This window comes from Periplaneta americana, chromosome 12 (assembly GCF_040183065.1).
Source record: "Periplaneta americana isolate PAMFEO1 chromosome 12, P.americana_PAMFEO1_priV1, whole genome shotgun sequence".
Taxonomy (NCBI): Eukaryota; Metazoa; Arthropoda; class Insecta; order Blattodea; family Blattidae; genus Periplaneta; species Periplaneta americana.
Genome location: NC_091128.1, coordinates 148420470 through 148440524, shown reverse-complemented (window position 1 = coordinate 148440524; position 20055 = coordinate 148420470). Strand labels below are relative to the sequence as shown.

The following is a 20055-nucleotide window of genomic DNA, read 5'->3' as shown; positions in this document are numbered from 1 at the left end:
ATCTACCTATTCGTCCATCCGCCTATTCATCTATCCATTCGCCCGTCCACCCATCAATTCATCTTTTTGTCTGCCCACCCATCTATGCGTCCATTCGCTCACTCACCCATCTATCCATTCATTCGCCCTCCCATATTTTTGTCCATCTGCCTAATCTATTCGTTCATTCATCCACCTATTTTTTAACCCAACCGTCTGTGTCTCTTTATCATTCATCTTTCTTCCTTTTCTCGCTTCCCCTTCTTCCTTGCTTTCTCTTCAGTTATCGTCCTCTTCTTCCCTTCTGCTCCCCTCTGCTCGCCCCGCCGGGGCGGGGTGGGGGCCCTCTTAAGGCCGGCGCCCCGCTCTCGCGCGCGAGTCTGCCATGGCCGGGGTCAGATGCTGGAACGGCTCCACAGCAGATCTGCTCGGCAGGGCGCAGCACCGGGCGGACAGTGACGACGAGCAGCGCAAGAGATCGGGCACGTGGCCGTAAGTGACAACGCTCGAGCTCGAGGGCCTTCTCTATATCGACGACGATAGTAACATTTATCATGGACACGTCATTAATTTCATTTCTTGCGCATGCGTTGTGAGGGTCAGGGTCAAGTATGGAGGAGCGATATGGTGGGGTTAACATCACAAGAAAAATGGCGTCTGTTTGTGCTGATTACCGCGGGCTGTGCGAACGCACGTTTCCTTCATGGAAGAGGAGAACGTGGACTTTGTCGTACCGTTTCTTCGTAGATAATTTTTTTTTCGGTATATTGATGTCACAGTGCGGCAACAACAGGTCACGAATTTCGCACAGGTCGTAACTTCAATTGCAACCGAGTTCATGCAGTGCACATTTATATTACAAGGTCTGAGTTTTTCTCTTTGGTAAACTACTCGAATGGGCTTTTGTTGCTTGCTCTTTAAATAATAATAATAATAATAATAATAATTATTATTATTATTATTATTATTATTATTATTATTATTATTATTATTATTATTATTTTGTGTTACTGACCAAATAAAGTTTTCAATGTTTGAGTTACTCGTATATTATTAATAGCCTAATTTAGCGGTAAATTCAACAACCTGGTAAAGACTGGTTCACAATAAACCGGGAACGAGAACCAGAATGAAAACGAGAAGCAGAGGACGTGAATATGAAAATTTTTGATTCACAATAAACCGAGAACGTAGACGACTATGCATATCGATATGCATGTCAATAACGATATGTAAAGACGATATTATGCATTCTGATGTTATTTGTGTATAATTGACCAATGGCATTCTCTCATGAGTACAAGGCAGCCAACATAAACACAGGTTAACCAACTTCGAAATTTCAACTGAAACATTTCATTAGGTACGGTACTATAAATATCCCCATGCATCTTTATTATCACAACCTATTTTAAGTCTACCATAATTAAAATAGAGATGAAACATTTGTAATAAAACAAAAATGAACACAACAGTAGTTATTGAACTGAAGCATGAATATGTAGTGTGTAATACAACCAATACAGTAATAAAATATGATTCGCTTGCGATCGGTGTTCAAAGGTACAGCTATTGAAAGCCACGTATTCTCTTCCATTTTCTCATCGTTATACGAGGCGCGCCGCTTATCGTAAACGTGAGGATTTTCCTCAACACTCAAAATTAGAATGTCATCAAATAAAACTTGCTCCATGATGCACAGCACAGAACAAAATAATGCATAGGTTATGTCACGGTCTTCTTGCTACAAAATATACGACGACAAAATAGCTTTTAGATGGCAATAGAATGAATCTAGTGGGCTGTGATCGGAAACGTGAACGCCAAAGTTGAAACTTGGTCAACTCTCCGTTCCCGATCCCGGGCTCCGGCAAGCTTTTCGTTAATTGTGAATGCTCACATTTAAATGTACACATTTCAACAATTTTACAGTTTTCGTTTTCGTTCCGATTCTCGTTTCCGGTTTATTGTGAACCAGCCTTCACTGTTAATCAGTCAGAAGTTACCTATGTGAAAACCATCTATTTTAGTCTCCTAAAGATCAATAACTTACTGTAGGCCTTAAGATAATTTGCAATTCCCCCCTCTCATACACACGCACGTTCAGTCACGAGGTTTGACTCGCACATAAGTAGTTTATTCTTCCGGACATTTTGGAGTCGAAAAGTTTCTCTGAACGTGGATACGGCATTTGTAAGTAATTAAGCTATCGTCTCAAGCTTCATGAAGATGCGGGAATTGAACGAAATTAGCAGCCCTAAAATTATAATATAACTAGCCGTACCCATGCGCTCCGCTGCACCCGTTACAAATAAAAAAGTAATTACATAATTAAAATAGGACATTTAATCCAGGGAACATTCGTGTTTGATAGAAGGATAAATCGTTTATTATGTTACTTAAATTGTATTAAAAAATTAAAATGCGATAATTTTGATCCAGAAAAGTACAAGTCTCCAGGTATCGATCAAATTCCAGCAGAATTAATACAAGAGGGCGGAAGCGCATTATATAGCGAAATTTATAAACTTGTACTTGCTATTTGGGAAAAGGAAATTGTACCAGAACAATGGAAGGAGTCCATAATTGTACCTATTTTTAAAAAGGGGGACAAAACCAACTGTGGTAACTTTCGAGGAATATCACTTTTGTTGACGTCGTACAAAATTTTGTCCAATATTCTTTTGAGAAGATTAACTCCGTACGTAGATGAAATTATTGGGGATCATCAGTGCGGTTTTCGGCGTAATAGATCGACTATTGATCAGATTTTTTGTATTCGACAGATAATAGAGAAAAAATGGGAGTATAAGGGTACAGTACATCAGTTATTCATAGATTTCAAAAAGGCATATGACTCGGTTAAGAGGGAAGTATTATATGATATTCTTATTGAATTTGGTATTCCCAAGAAACTAGTTCGATTAATTAAAACGTGTCTCAGTGAAACATACAGCAGAGTCCGTATAGGTCAGTTTCTATCTGATGCTTTTCCAATTCACTGCGGGCTAAAGCAGAGAGATGCACTATCACCTTTACTTTTTAACTTCGCGCTAGAATATGCCATTAGGAAAGTTCAGGATAACAGGCAGGGTTTGGAATTGAACAGGTTACATCAGCTTCTTGTCTATGCGGATGACGTGAATATATTAGGAGAAAATACACAAACGATTAGGGAAAACACGGAAATTTTATTTGAAGCAAATAGAGCGATCGGTTTGGAAGTAAATCCCGAAAAGACAAAGTATATGATTATGTCTCTTGACCAGAATATTGTACGAAATGGAAATATAAAAATTGGAGATTTATCCTTCGAAGAGGTGGAAAAATTCAAATATCTTGGAGCAACAGTAACAAATATAAATGTCACTCGGGAGGAAATTAAACGCAGAATAAATATGGGAAATGCGTGTTATTATTCGGTTGAGAAGCTCTTATCATCCAGTCTGCTGTCCAAAAATCTGAAAGTTAGAATTTATAAAACAGTTATATTACCGGTTCTTCTGTATGGTTGTAAAATTTGGACTCTCACTCTGTGAGAGGAACATAGGTTCAGGGTGTTTGAGAATAAGGTGCTTAGGAAAATATTTGGGCTAAGCGGGATGAAGTTACAGGAGAATGGAGGAAGTTACACAACACAGAACTGCACGCATTGTATTCTTCACCTGACATAATTAGGAACATTAAATCCAGACGTTTGAGATGGGCAGGGCATGTAGCACGTATGGGCGAATCCAGAAATGCATATAGAGTGTTAGTTGGGAGACCGGAGGGAAAAAGACCTTTAGGGAGGCCGAGACGTAGATGGGAGGATAATATTAAAATGGATTTGAGGGAGGTGGGGTATGATGATAGAGACTGGATTAATCTTGCACAGGATAGGGACCGCTGGCGGGCTTATGTGAGGGCGGCAATGAACCTTCGGGTTCCTTAAAAGCCATTTGTAAGTAAGTAACCACTCATTTGGTCATAAAAATTATTTTAGAAAATACAGGAAACGAATGCCTTTCAATTTTTCTGTGCATAAGAAGCTATTTTAATCTTACCTGTCCTCAATTCACTCAGAATTTACTGTAATAACATTATAGCATTATGTCCATACAGAGAAACTACACTTTCCAATGGTTAAATAATAATTAATTACACAAATTGGTTAATTTAGCTTCCGCTATTACTTCATACAAACATAGAAACATTCTCTGTAGGCTATGTTTCATAGCTTTCGATTGTTGTTGTCCAAGGCCCCTTAGAGACGAAGTCATTTGTTTTTTATTTCATTACACCGCCTTAAATGGCGTTGTTATTGTAATTTTGAAACTCATTTATCTCATTAAATATCAGTCCTATCAAAATTTTGAATGGAGCAAAACTTATCGGAAATTATGTTTAAAGAAACTTGTGTTATGTAATATTTTTCACTAAAATTAATAATAAGGGAGATATTTCGATTTATTTAATTCAAGCCCCCTTATAACCCCCCCTTTAAATAAAATATTTTGAATGCCATATAGCCTAAATTCTAAGTTACAACGAACTTAATTTATATTCCAATTTTCATATAAATCGGTTCAGCCATTATCACGTGAAAAGGTAACAAACATCCAGACAGACAGACAGACAAAAATTTCAAAAAAAGCTATTTTCGGTTTCAGGGCGGTTAATTATATATCTTAGGACCAATTATTTTTGGAAAATCGAAAATTACCAGAAAAATTTCGGCTATAGATTTATTATTAGTATAGATAGATAAACTTGCCATACCTGCGCGTTGCGTTGTAGTTGTTACAAATTAATATCATTGACTTAAATCTATTTTATTTTCAAATACAACTTTGTTATTACTTAGCGAAAAATTATCGTGCTATAAGTTATAGCCTAAATAGTTTGCTCGTTAATTGTTTTCAAAATTGTATTTAAAATTATGAATGTAACTGTTATCATGCAATACTTTCTGGAATTGTTCAACCAATTCTACTTTTAAACTTGGTATCATATTAGACCTAACAGACAATTGACCAGCATATTTCAAATTAAATGATAAGTTTGTCCTTGAACTTTAAATGTTGGCATATAATTGCCTTCATGTATTCATTTTCACCAAAACGAATAAGTTGCTATACTGTCTTACTATATTGTTTAAAAAGTGTGTTGACAACGGATGTACTACTATAAGTAAGTTTTATATTGGTTATGGTGGCTCTTGAATCTCAGGAAAAACTTTTCCAGCAGCGCAACATAATCCATTTGGCTCATTAACCCATTGTTTCCACTGCATTTATCACGTACTCTGTTCAACATCTACGTGGAGGATTTCGTGAAGAGCTGTTATCAAAACATTAGAGGGGTGATTGTAGGAGGAAGAAGAATAAGATGCATAAGATTTACTGATGTGGCGTTATTAGCAGAAGAGGAACATGCTATTGGAGCTAAATGACAGCTGTAAGCAGTATGAGATGAAGATAAATGCAAACAAGACGAGTCCACACCTGTGGAATAACGGTTAGCGCGTCTGGCCGTGAAACCAGGTTCGATTCCCGGTCGGGGCAAGTTACCTGGTTGAGGTTTTTTCCGGGGTTTACCCTCAACCCAATATGAGTGAATGCTGGGTAATTTTCGGTGCTGGACCCCGGACTCATTTCACCGGCATTATCACCTTTATCTCATTCAGACGCTAAATAACTTAAGCTGTTGATAAAGCGTCTTAAAATAACCTAATAAAAAAAACAAGACGAAGACCAGGGTTATCGTAAGAAAAATATAGGAAGTAAACGTGAGAATTTTGAATGAAGCAGTATAGCAAGTGGACAGCTTCAAATACTTTGAGTGTACTATAACCAGTAACATGACTTGAAATGTAGTATCATCTATTGGATCTATAATTTCCTTTATAGGTGTATTAAAGTATGAGAACTTTTTTCTATTACTGATTTAATTAGAATATATGAGAAATAATTTATAAAATTAAATAATAATATAATAGAGAAGAATCAAAATAGTATTAATCCATAAATAATAATGAGCGCTTTAAACAATGCAGAGTTAACAAATGAAAAAAGCCAAAATAGAAAAACCTATAGACAAAATACTTATTATTAAACCCAATTGTCTTAAAGTAGAAAAGGCTGCTACCAGGAAGGCAAAAGGAGGATAGCAATGGGAAAGGAAGCTTTTAACAGATAAAAGGAGAATCTTCTGTGGACCTCTGGAAAAATAACTAAGGAAGAAAGTAGCGAAGTGCTTTGTGTGGAGTGGGGCATCGTATAGGGCAGAAACATGGGCATTATGACAAAATGAAAAACGACTGGAAGCATTTGAAATGTGAATATGTAGAAGAATGGAGCGTGTGAAATGAACAGACAAAAGAAATGAGGCTGTGTTAGGAAGAGTGGGTGAAGAAAGAATGATGCTGACGCTGATCAGGTAGAGAAAAAGGAATTGTCTGGGTGTCTGGCTAAGAAGAAATTGCCTACTCAAGGATGCATTGGAAGGAATGGTGAACGGAAGAAAAGCTCGGGGCAGGAGAATATATCAGATGCTATACAACAGTGATCATCAGCACAGAGCACCCTCGGGATAGCGTCTCTTACCCGTGAATAAAACATTGCACTGGCTTGCATCCATAGCTGCTGGCGGGTATGCTATCTACCTCTCCCTTCTGCACGACGGAGCATATTACAACGCACTTGTTACCCTTTACCCATTTCAGCGAGTGCTGATAACCACTGCTATACAACATTAATATATATGGGTCGTATGCGGAGACTAGGAGGACGGTGGAAAGAAGGAAAGATTGGAGAATGCTGCGTTTTCAGTGAAGAACCTGCCCTTAGCAGAAAACTTGAATTAATGAATGAATTAACTAATTAATCTCAGCAATTTAGTTTCGAATCTAGCCACTTTTGCATTCGCTTACGCCATGTTAAATAGTACTTCAGTTGGTAGAAATTCATGCTTTCGAGTTCAATAGTTGAGAAGGAACGGAATCTTCAATTAACAATCAAATCCCATCTCAGTCGTGAAGAATCTCTGAATATGTTGCGTTTTGTTGAAGAGTCGTCAGCTGACAAGCAAACGTTCTGATGGGGGCAGATAAAAAAGTCAAATTTTTTTCTTCCAACATGTTAATAATGTCAAAAGAAGTGCTTATACACATTTTGGCCACTCGATCGCAATTACGAGGCCGTCCAGGAAGTGATTTTTCCCTGGGGCCGTTTATAGAAAAAAGCACAATTGCATGGAAATATTTATTGAAACATATGCAGCACTTGTTGCGCTATTTGTCAACATATCCCCCATTGGAATTGAGCCATTTGTCATACCATGGGATCAATTTTTGTGTCGTAGAAGTCAGCCGCCTCAGATCGGAACCAGCGTTTGACTGCGTCTGCACCTCTCTCTATCGTGCCCATGATATGAGAAATGTCTCATTTCCGATGGAAAATATATTTAAAAATAGCTCAACAATTACTGTGTCCGTTCCAATAAATTTGTCCAATGAAATTATGTATTTTTTTCTGTTAGCAACCCTGGCGAACTTATTTTTTTACGGCCCTCGTAATTGCGGTCGAGTGGCCAAAATTTGTATAAGTACTTCTTTTGACATTATTAACATGGTGGAAGAAAAAAAAACTTTATCTGCTCCCATCAGAACGTTTGCTTGTGAGATACTGTAAGAGTTTACCTCCCTTCCGAATTTAAATGACGTTCTTACGAAGTGATTTACCCTGCATTTGCCTCAGTGAATGCAACGAAAGTCTACAATCAAATCAGGCAACGCTGATGATTGATATCTAATCTCGCTGGCAGTCTTACCCTGACATTGACTTATCATATCCCTGCCTTGAAACATATGCGATAATAACCAAGATTTTTTTTTTTCTCTCTCCAATTGCCTTGTCATATGCTAGGCGTTAGTGCCAATTCCTATGAATCCGTCTTGGTTGGTTATTCATTCTTCCCTATTATTTTAAACGATAAATTATTCATTACTTGCGTGGATTTAGAATCAAATGGAAAGCTCTCACAATTTCAGGTCGAAAACCTTCTTGAAAATGTAGGTATACACTGATAAATAATGCGATACAAAAGAGATCTTAAAAATTGCTACTCTAACAAATTATAATATTAATAATAATAATAATAATAATAATAATAATAATAATAATAATAATAATGCTTTTATTTACTAATTTACTAATATTTAATGTGCTGTACAACAGCTAGAGGTCAATAACAGTTCAGCACATGACATTTTCATAACAAAAACCTTAACAATGATATGAAGTACAATAAAAGTACATTGAAATAATTATTAAAATAATGACAATTAAAAATACTAATAATTCAAAATGAAAGGATGGAACCATATAAATGAATATAATACAAATGATATAAAATATGACGAGAATAATATTATAATAATTTACATATCTAAACAAAAGACATAAATTAATAACAACTGGCATAAAACTCCAAAAACTATATACTACACATTGAATGGATCCAAATTCAATCCATGTAAGTTAGCATATTTTATACATCTGCAGACCGGATAGAGAGATTTAGAATTTATATTATAAAACATTTTATGAAATCTTAAACCCTTAGAGAGCAGCTATACGAAGACTGATATTGCTTAAGAAGAATTTACAGTCAGTAGACCCTATCACCCTTGATGACTTCACAAAAAAAATAATCAAGATCTTCACGTCTGGCAAATAAACTACAGCAATTAAAATATTTGAAGTTAATCTCATATTTATAATTATCGGAATTAGGTAAAAATCTATAAGAACACAAGGAAATAGGCTAAATTTTCTTTGAATATATATTATAGCGATGTACCGAAGTACATATGATATTTCCATGCAGGAATTCTGTGTTATATGATGGATCGGTGGAGCGGCGCTCATTCCGTCGGATCCCGGCCACTTAGTCACTCATAATGAGTGCACTTCTGCACATTAATGTGTTGGACATTGTGCCACTGTCAGACATTTGGGACACAGTGCATGAGGGTTGCCACTAAAAGTAAACTAAGAAGTGGAACTTAAACTGAGAGGATTCAATCCGGCAACGGAACTGGAATCCGGTGTGGCTTAGTGGATAGAGCATCAGCACGTAGAGCAGAAAACCCGGGTTTGGATCCCGGTGCCGGAGAGAATTTTTCTCCGCTCCACCGATCCTTCATCATATTCACCAATTTAGCCAAGTCAGTGGAAGTAATGGAGTTCCATACAGTAGATGCATATTCAAGCTTGGATCTAACCAATGTATAGTATAAAATTAATAGACACATAGGAGTAGAAAAAAGAATAAGTTATAGATCTAATTAGATCAAGCATTTTTAATGAATGGATGTAAATATTTTGCACATGATCATGGAAATATAGTTTAGAATCAAGTAAGACACAAAGATCTCTAATACAATCTTTCCTAATAATTATGACATTATTAAGATGATGTTAATAATAATAATAATAATAATAATAATAATAATTATAATAATAATAATAATAATAATTTAATTTCGGGAGGGGGACACTACGACCCAGTACTGCGATCTTTCAAAATCTATTATGCTAAGCTCAGGCTAGGCACATCCTCAACCCACACCGGCTGACTACACTAAGGTTGGCTGCTTACCCAGGTTTCCTAGGCCAGCCCCCTCCGAGCGTAGGTCGCCACGACGACGTTCGGAGAATGCAATTTAATGATGATGAAATGGAGATTTCAGGAAGTTGGCACTTTATTATACATTTTGTCTTTTAACAATTTAGTTCCTTTGTCATGCTACGTATGATATTACTGTTGTTTACCGTTCTTTCCTTGGACTACATAAATGATGTTATTTAATGGAACTGGATGGTACAGATGACCAAAAATCACGCTTTCGATTTTGACCTTAAAAATTAAACATTTTGTTTAGATTGAAAATAAACGGATTTATATTAATACCAGCGTTTTTAGGTCCTAAAATTGTTTTCCAGATGGGTTCGAATCCCGCGTGGGTTGAAAAGTATAAATAATTCTGCTTGTATGAATTAATTTCACTTAACCTTAATAGTTCTGGGAACATAGTGGCCAGCTCATTTATCTGTTATCTTATGCAGAAAACAAAATTCAATAAATTGTTAGTATCGATTACTAGTTCATAGATATTTCATGCTTTGATTCAAACGAAGGCTCATTATTTTCCTACTGATTTTTTTTTTTTCTTTTACGTTCATCATCCCGGGGTAATAATTTACTTTCGTCAGTTTGCCCAGAGCCGCCTACGCAATGCAAACAGCTGGACAACAGCTGGCTCGACCGCCGGGCAGCGGGCCCCAAAATGTTCGCACCTCTTAACTAAATTCACAATGTACATGGTCTTCCATTTAAATTTTTTCCAGATGAAGTCTATTCCAGAATTTGATCTCCCAATCTCTCTCTCAATTTTCCATTTGTTTTTTTAATGCAATAATTATGTATTGAGTATTGTACTTCCATTTTTATTTCTAATATAATTAACTTTATTGGGTTTGGAAATTGCCGATCTTCTTAGAAATTCGTGTATTATACATGATGCAAATTGCCTTCACAACAGAGCTCATTTTGTACTAATTAAAACGTATATCAAAATATAATTATTTATTCCGTCTTATGGCTTAAGCATTGAATTACATAAGAAAGAAAAACATATGAAAGGAAAACATTGATGTGTTACATCATATTTAGTTTTAATACTAACGTTTTTGCCAACATCACGTATTCAGTTTTATTTCATAGCTATACAAATTCACATCGTTTTAAATTTGTTTTTAATATTTTGACAGGATATTTTAATGTTGCTGTGCATGATTAATATTGTCACTATGTCATATTTTACTCCAATCATGTCATTTCCAAATGTAAAGCAAGTTTTGTAATTTATTTTAGATGATATTTTGTTATATCTCGTACCTGAAGATGTCCTACAAAGGGCGAAAACGTTAGTATTAAGACTAAATATTATGTACCGATAACACATCAATGTTTTCCTTTCATATGTTTTTCTTTCATATGTAATTCAATGCTTAAGCCATAAGATGGAATAAATAATTAATTATATTTTGATATATGTTATTAACACGAGGCTTAGCGGACTATTTCCCTACATGAATTGTAAATTAATTAAAATTGGTTGGATTGACTGTGTACTTTCATTGACATGTACTGTACGTCCCCCATTAAGAAACAGTCGTGCATTCCGTGATCCTCCAATGCTTTTCTCGATGTGAAAAATGATACAAACACGTTGCCAACATGGATAATTAGTGCTTAGTATCTCACTGTACCAACAGCTGATTATCGCGATCACGTGAACTCTGAACCATCTGATAATGCTTTATGTTTCCAAGCAACGCCACAAAGCTTTCTTGTTAAATAAGCTATCGTGATGCAGGTTGGTGTAGGCATACGCAATCTATACTAATAACAATACTGTAACCAAAATTTTTCTGGTAATTTTCGCTTTTTCAAAAATAATTGGTGTTAACATGTATAATTAACGATTCTGAGGCAAAAAATTCCATTCTTGGAATTTTTGTTTGCATGTCTGTCTGTCTGTCAGTGGCGTAGCGTCAATGTAAGCTAAAAAGCTCAGCTTCCCCAGTTAATAATAATTTCATAACGAACCTGCAGTTTATGAACAAAATTATTTATTAATTTTAATACAATTTTATTTACGCGTTAAATATTGTGATGCGACAGCTCAGGATGATTTGTGATGCAGCAGTAAACATGAAGCCTGCACACATCAACTTCCAATCCCCTCATTCTTCTGTGTAACCCACCCCGCAGATTTTCCATCTCTTTCTAACAAACTACCCTGGTTGCAAGGCTCGCAAGAAGCTAGCTTTAACATGGAAAAGAATTTAGTTTCCGAGTTATCCCTTTCGTGAGTTATGTTTAGTTGAAGTATTAGTGTGCATTGTGGCTGATATAATAAATAATGAGTGAAATAACTGTTGCTGACACCAATTTACTTGAATTTTTAGGACAATTCCATTATCAAGACTGACTTATGAACAAAAGTGTGATTTAAAAAACAAACGACCGACTCCCTTGCTGTCAATGAAGGACACAACCAAGACAGATGCATACTTACGTAATTACTAATACTGTATTTATTGACCGTTAATATTGTGAGTTCTCTAAATATGACAGGGAGTGAGCTAGTGTTAAATTATACATATATGTGTCTATTTGTTAGAGATGTGTGTAAACCATGAAATCATATTTTACTACGTACCATTTGAGATGATGTCTTATTGGTGTTACTTATGAGGTACCAACCAATCTTCGACTGCTGACTTGGCATTGACTACTATTTACTTTAAGATTATATCTTTCCAATACGTTATTTCATATGTACGTGGAAGACAATTTGAGTTAGCTTCCCCTGCTCAAAATTTCATGCTACGCCACTGCTGCCTGTATGTTACCTTTTCATGCGATAATGGCTGAACCGATTTCTATGAAAATTAGTATATAAATTACGTTTGGTCCCTTAGAATTTAGGCTATATGGTATTCAAAATACTTTCTTTAAAAGAAGGGTTATAAAGGGGTCCGAATTAAATAAGTCGAAATATCTAGCTTATTATTGATTTGTAGCAGAATGTTATAAAAAAGTTGGTTTAAGAACAAGTTTTATTCTATGCAAAATTTTGATAGTACTTATATTTAACGAGATATAAGTTCTAAAATAACAAAGCGTTTTATGTCAGTGCCGACTCGGACTATAATAATATGACATGAAAACAAATGACTCTACGTTTATTTATTGCACAACAAAGGGAAGATATTCATTTAAGACTATTTTTGTACGGATATAATTGTATTCAATGATGGAATACATGTGCGTAATATAAAGAGAGAGTGATTGTGTGTTTGTATGAGGTAGGCTTAATCTAAGAACTTACTTAATCGATTTTAATAATTCTTTCAGCATTGAAAAGTGTAGATTCTCTAGATTAAACTAGTGCTATATTATGTCATTACGGTAACTCCTGAGTGAATCGAGAACTAAGCACAAATGAGCCGTAATTTAGGATTAAAACATATCTTTACACACAAAAAACTTGAAATTTAACCTTGTCAAAGTCCTCGCCTCCTGTCCTTTTGGTCCAGGGGAAATACTCGTCTCTATATACAAGAACCTTCATTGTACTTTAGGTCCAGGGAAAATAATCGTATGTATTTACACGAACTTTCGTTGTACTTTGGGTCCAGGGATAATACTCCTCTTTATTTACAAGAACCTTCAATGAGAATTTCAGATGCATAATATATTAAACCTATTGTAACCTAATTAAATCCTCGCCTTTTGTCACTTAACTATCCCCTCATCTAACCCAATCTAACTTTGTCACAATCTTCGTCTCCTGTCCTTTTGGTCCAGGGGAAATACTTGTCTTTATAAGAACCTTTATTCTACTTTTGGTCCAGGGAAAATACTCGTCTTTACTTCACGAACCTTCATTGTACCTTGGGTCCAGGGGAAATACTCTTCTTTATTTACACGGACCTTCAGTAAGAATTTCAAATGCACAGTATATTAAACCTACTGTAACATAACTAAAACTTCGCCTCCTGTCACTTCTAGCGTCCCATCTAACCCAGTCTAACCTTGTCAAAGTCCTCGCCTCCTCTCCTTTTGGTCCAGGAGAAATACTCGTCTTCATATACACGAACTTTCATTGTATTTTTGGTTCAGGGAAAATTATCTTCTTAATTTAAACGAATCTTCAATAAGAACTTCAAATGCATAATAGGCTATATTAAACTTGCTGTAACATAATTAAAACTTCTCGTTTATTCCTGTCAATTAAATTTACTATAATATTTATCTCCTGTCATTTAACTATTCTCTCATTTAACCTGGTAACCTTGTCACGATCCTCGCATTAAGCCCTTTTGATCGAGGAAAAAAATACTCCTCTTTATTTAACTTACTCGAACCTGCATTGTACTTTCGGTCCACAGAAAATACTCGTCTTTATTTACATCAACCGTATTACATTTTTCATCGTCTTTATTGCACGAATACAATATATATTGCATTTTGTTTTCTTGCACCATAATTAAGGAACTTCTCTGATTGAGGTTCTGGCTGATATGCACATCTACTATCAGGCAGTACATCTCACTTGACGATATGTGTCGGAGGAAGAACAATTTGTTTGTATACATCTGAAGTCTGATTAGCGTAATATGTATCTAGTCGGCGATGTATGCAATGGAGGGGAAAGGAACTGGCCACCCTACCCATTATCTCCTGGCCTAGTTGCCGTATAAGTGGTGTCTTCTTGATATCACATGTGAGGTTCAGAACTGTCTTCGGACAATTGACTAAACAACAACAATGAAAGAAGCCAATATCCGAGTATAGACTTCATGTCTCTAGCGGAATTGATAGTAATGATATGATATTTTTATGATATTTTATTATATTATAGATCACAAATGGTGACTTGCTTGCAGACTCTCCATCAATCCTAAACAGATGGAAAAACTATTTTGCGCAACTACTAAATGTACATAGGCCAAATAGAAATGATCGGGACGAAATTGAAATACAAACTGCTGAGCCATTTATACCCGAACCCACGCTTTCAGAAGTCGAAATTGCGATAGAAAATCTGAAAAAGTACAAGTCTCCAGGTATCGATCAAATTCCAGCAGAATTAATACAAGAGGGTGGAAGGGCATTATATAGCGAAATTTATAAACTTGTGCTTGCTATTTGGGAAAAGGAAATTGTACCAGAACAATGGAAGGAGTCCATAATTGTACCTCTTTTTAAAAAGGGGGACAAAACCAACTGTGGTAACTTTCGAGGAATATCACTTTTGTTGACGTCGTATAAAATTTTGTCCAATATTCTTTTGAGAAGATTAACTCCGTACGTAGATGAAATTATTGGGGATCATCAGTGCGGTTTTCGGCGTAATAGATCGACTATTGATCAGATTTTTTGTATTCGACAGATAATAGAGAAAAAATGGGAGTATAAGGGTACAGTACATCAGTTATTCATAGATTTCAAAAAGGTATATGACTCGGTTAAGAGGGAAGTATTATATGATATTCTTATTGAATTTGGTATTCCCAAGAAACTAGTTCGATTAATTAAAATGTGTCTCAGTGAAACATACAGCAGAGTCCGTATAGGTCAGTTTCTATCTGATGCTTTTCCAATTCACTGCGGGCTAAAGCAGGGAGATGCACTATCACCTTTACTTTTTAACTTCGCTCTAGAATATGCCATTAGGAAAGTTCAGGATAACAGGCAGGGTTTGGAATTGAACGGGTTACATCAGCTTCTTGTCTATGCAGATGACGTGAATATGTTAGGAGAAAATACACAAACGATTAGGGAAAACACGGAAATTTTACTTGAAACAAGTAGAGCGATCGGTTTGGAAGTAAATCCCGAAAAGACAAAGTATATGATTATGTCTCGTGACGAGAATATTGTACGAAATGGAAATATAAAAATTGGAGATTTATCCTTCGAAGAGGTGGAAAAATTCAAATATCTTGGAGCAACAGTAACAAATATAAATGACACTCGGGAGGAAATTAAACGCAGAATAAATATGGGAAATGCCTGTTATTATTCGGTTGAGAAGCTCTTAACATCCAGTCTGCTGTCCAAAAATCTGAAAGTTAGAATTTATAAAACAATTATATTACCGGTTGTTCTGTATGGTTGTGAAACTTGGACTCTCACTCTGAGAGAGGAGCATAGGTTAAGAGTGTTTGAGAATAAGGTGCTTAGGAAAATATTTGGGGCTAAGCGGGATGAAGTTACAGGAGAATGGAGAAAGTTACACAACACAGAACTGCACGCATTGTATTCTTCACCTGACATAATTAGGAACCAACTTAAAATCCAGACGTTTGAGATGGGCAGGGCATGTAGCACGTATGGACGAATCCAGAAATGCATATAGAGTGTTAGTTGGGAGACCGGAGGGAAAAAGACCTTTAGGGAGGCCGAGACGTAGATGGGAGGATAATATTAAAATGGATTTGGGGGAGTTGGGGTATGATGATAGAGACTGGATTAATCTTGCACAGGATAGGGACCGCTGGCGGGCTTATGTGAGGGCGGCAATGAATCTTCGGGTTCCTTAAAAGCCATTTATAAGTAAGTAAGTAAGATTACAGACAAAGTACATACAAGTAATCAATTGAAGCCTTACATTACACACTTTATAATAATTTTTACACAAAGATATAGTATTATTTAAATACAATATCTACAATTTACATATTTAATAAACAATTTTCTTTGTTTTATCTTGCACTTGCTTTTAGTTTTGTGCAAGACTCAACTCATTCTAGTATGTAGTTGCAATCAGTGTTTGTTCACCTTCCTATTTAGGCCTATTTATTTATTTATTTATTTATTTTCTTTTTTTTTCATTCAATTCTATTTCGTTTATTCTTTCCATTATAATTTTTTTAGTCAAAAAAGATATAAACCTAATTGCTTCTGCAATTTTGTGTTACTATTATTATTCATCAGTTTTTTTTAGCTGTTTCTTTATTTATTTGTAGGAACTTTTCATTTGTAAATTTCATCCGTATATCTTTTGTATTTTGACAGTCACGAACAATGTGAATGTAATCTTCTCTCCGTCCACATAATGGGCATGTGCCTTGAGGTATATTGCCTCTATTACTTCTTAATTTCCAAATCCCCAGTCTGAACCAGGCTAGTCCAAATCTTTCTTTCATATTCATACTTTCTATATATATATATATATATATATATATATATATATATATATATATATCCCCTATATTTTTTTATATTCATTAAAAATATTAGGGATCGCATTTCATTGTTACTACTAAAATCATTTTGCCTAGTTATATTTTTACATCTTGATTTAATTAGATTTAGGCTTGCTGACATATTTCTTGTAGCTAAGCTATTCCATAACCACCCTAGCCCAATATTAAAGATGTTATTTTTAATATTCACGATTGCTTTATTTGTCGTATTAGCAATTTGATTTAATAAATATTGTTTCATAAACTTATTTTGGTCACTTTGGATTCTTTTAATTAGGAACTGAAAGTAATTATGCCGTTGGCGTTGGTAGGTTGGAAGACTATGGAAGGAAATTTATATGGTGAATATTGCCAGAACAGTGCTGACATATGATTGGATGCTCTAGGAGACGATTCTCGCGGCCGTATGGTGAATGTAAATGAAGAATAACGATTTATTTATTTATTTATTTATTTATTTATTTATTTATTTATTTATTTATTTATTTATTTATTATTTATTTAGGCTAGGTATTCATTAGATAGATAATTATGTTCTAGGAAATAACTTTAATTTTATTAACGTTGCATCATATTCATTTTTTATAATAAATTAACTCATAAATATCCATTCCCATATGATCGATGTTTTCCTGTCCATATTATTACTCGACTTTCATGCTCTATCGCTTGCCGATTGCAGGGGACTTGCTCCGCGTGTTATATCTAAGTAGATGAACATTGACTTTCTCCTATATCGACGGGGTAGTGTACTACGAAATATAGCACAATGAGTTATTTGGAATTAACTGGCAGAACAAAATCAACATCTGAAATAAAACGCTTTATTTGGCGTGCCGAATTCGTAAGTGAGGAAAGCGGTAAGAGTCCCGCGGCCAAGAAATCGGGAGCAATCCTGAATCAATAATGGCGAAAGATGCAACGAAGCAAGCCACGAAGATTAATCCATTTGCATCATCAACTTGTAAAGATGAAAGTACAGTAGTTAGCTGAATTTCTTACCTGTTTCATTAGCTGTGAGCCATGTAGTTGCTGTCTTGAAATGTTGTGGACTTTAGCAGAAGAGGAAATTGTGCAGATGCCCGCGCAAATCTAGTCGTTACCATGAAACAGTTCAAATTGTTGACATATGTGTAACCGCTACGGTTTCGAGTCAAGCTCTTTGTTGATTTATGCGACATGTGGAGCTTATTTCTAGGAAGTACATCCTACAAAATAATATGATGTGCACATTATTTTAAAACATGTGTGCACCGAGAAGACGTGAAGGAAAAATAAAACATTACAGGTTACAAGTCAACCAGGGAATAATTATAATTTTCGAAAATGAAACTTTATAAAATAGTTTTAATCTGGTTTTCGAAATGGATAACTTAACAGCCAGTTATATAAATAATTAATCTGAGATCAGACACAATTAATGTTAAATTAAGCTGAACTTAGATTTTTGGTTGTTTTTTATTGGCTATTTTACGAAGCTTTATCAACTGATATGGTTATGTAGCGTCTGGGTGAGATGAAGGTGATAATGCCAACGAAATAAGTCCAAGTTTCAGCGCCGAAAGTTACTCAGTATTTGCTCTTAATGAGTTGAGGGAAAACCCAGGAAGAAAAATCTCAACCAGGTAACTTGTCCCAACCAGGGTTTGGATCCGGACCCACTCACTGTACGGACAGGCATGCTAACTCCACAGCGGTGGACGATTTTTGGTTCTATAACCTTAAGCAAAGATTATTTCGTCTTGATCTTCCGTGTTTTCTCTAATCGACTTACGTTTGATAAGAACTCCATACAACTACAATCAACATCTCTCTTTTCATTTTTTTTAATTTGCTGCAAGCATTTTCTTCTTCTTCTTCTTCTTCTTCTTCTTCTTCTTCTTCTTCTTCTTCTTCTTCTGCTCTGCCGTAATGTCAAGGAACTATTTTGATTATCTGATGGAATAATACGAAAGAAAGACTAATAACTAGAGCCCGGATGTTTAGGCATTTATAACGGTTAAAATAGACAGGCAAAAAAGGCAATAGAAACTTAAAAAAAAAGACACAATAAATTTTGAAAAAGGCATTATAAATTTTAAAACGGAATAATACATTTTAGCAATAAATTTAAAAATTATATCAACATAACTCACATTTTTATTTCGTAGTTAACACATGTTGACTCATAAAATACTTTTATGCTCGACCATGCCGAATTGTAGTAATTATACACCTGGTAACAGCCCTTTAATGGACCTCATTAAAGTACACCTATTCATTAAAGTTTAGGTGTTCCACCAATCAGAAAATACGATTGTAGCAATATGAAAGCGCAAGTATCTATTATTTTCGGATATGCAATCGAAAGACAACTAGTTCTGTTACTATAATAATTAGCGTTGATTGTGAATAATATTCAGATAAATTCAATTTGTCATCTCGTTTTTCAATGTCTAATTCAATTTCAAGGTTATATCAAGATTAATGTTTATTTTACTCTCTAGATTATATCAAGGTCAATGTCGACATTTGTTTCTCGGAAAAAATCAATACTTTCGCGTCTGCGCACATCTCACAATTTATGAGGTATTCCACAAAGTCAGTTCCGCTCCTCAGTCAGATAAGAATAACATGAATACTTGTGAATAATTTCAAGTTAGAAATATGGTCGAGCATAAAAAGTCGTATGAAACTTGACTATAATGGTAATTAAGACGCTCGTATGAAAATTATGAAACTCGCGTCTTAATTACTACCATTATGGGCTCGTTGCATAATGTACTATTCTTCGTGATTAGCTGTCTTTTCACAAACCTTACATAACAAAACTGTTCTGCGCGAGTATTTCCGACAGCTTGCCAAGACGACAATGTGTGACTGAACCCAGGACTCCTGAGTGCTCTTAGCGCAGAAGCCAGAAGGGATTAAGTCCAAAATCTCCATTTTGAGATATGCTGAGATGAATGTTCCACTTTTTTTAAATGTTTCCCTGTTTAAACAGTTCTACCAAAGTGATATGAAACGTAGTATTAATTATTTAATTTACGAGTAGGCCTACATAACAGCAACTGACAAGCAGACGTTCTGATGGGAGCAGATAAAAAAGTTAATTTTTTTCTTCCACCATGTTATTAATGTCAAAAGAAGTGCTCATACAGATTTTGGCCACTCGACCGCAATTACGAGGGTTGTAAAAAAATAAGTTCGCCAGGGGCCGCTAACAGAAAAAAAACGCAATTTCATTGGACAAATTTATTGGAAC

General features: G+C 35.3%; 1 protein-coding gene across 12 annotated transcripts in view; it reads left to right on the top strand.

Moving 5' to 3' along the window:
* Window positions 1-20055, top strand: part of LOC138710978 (NAD kinase-like) — a 242643-nt gene that overhangs the window by 137672 nt on the left and 84916 nt on the right. The window contains exon 1 of one of the 12 annotated variants that reach the window (XM_069842221.1): window positions 323-471. The exons of the other annotated variants lie outside the window; for them this stretch is intronic. Coding sequence (XP_069698322.1) covers window positions 365-471 — 107 coding nt within the window. The 5' untranslated portion in view covers window positions 323-364. Of the gene's footprint in view, window positions 1-322; window positions 472-20055 lie in introns of those variants that run through there. 12 annotated transcript variants of the gene reach the window in all.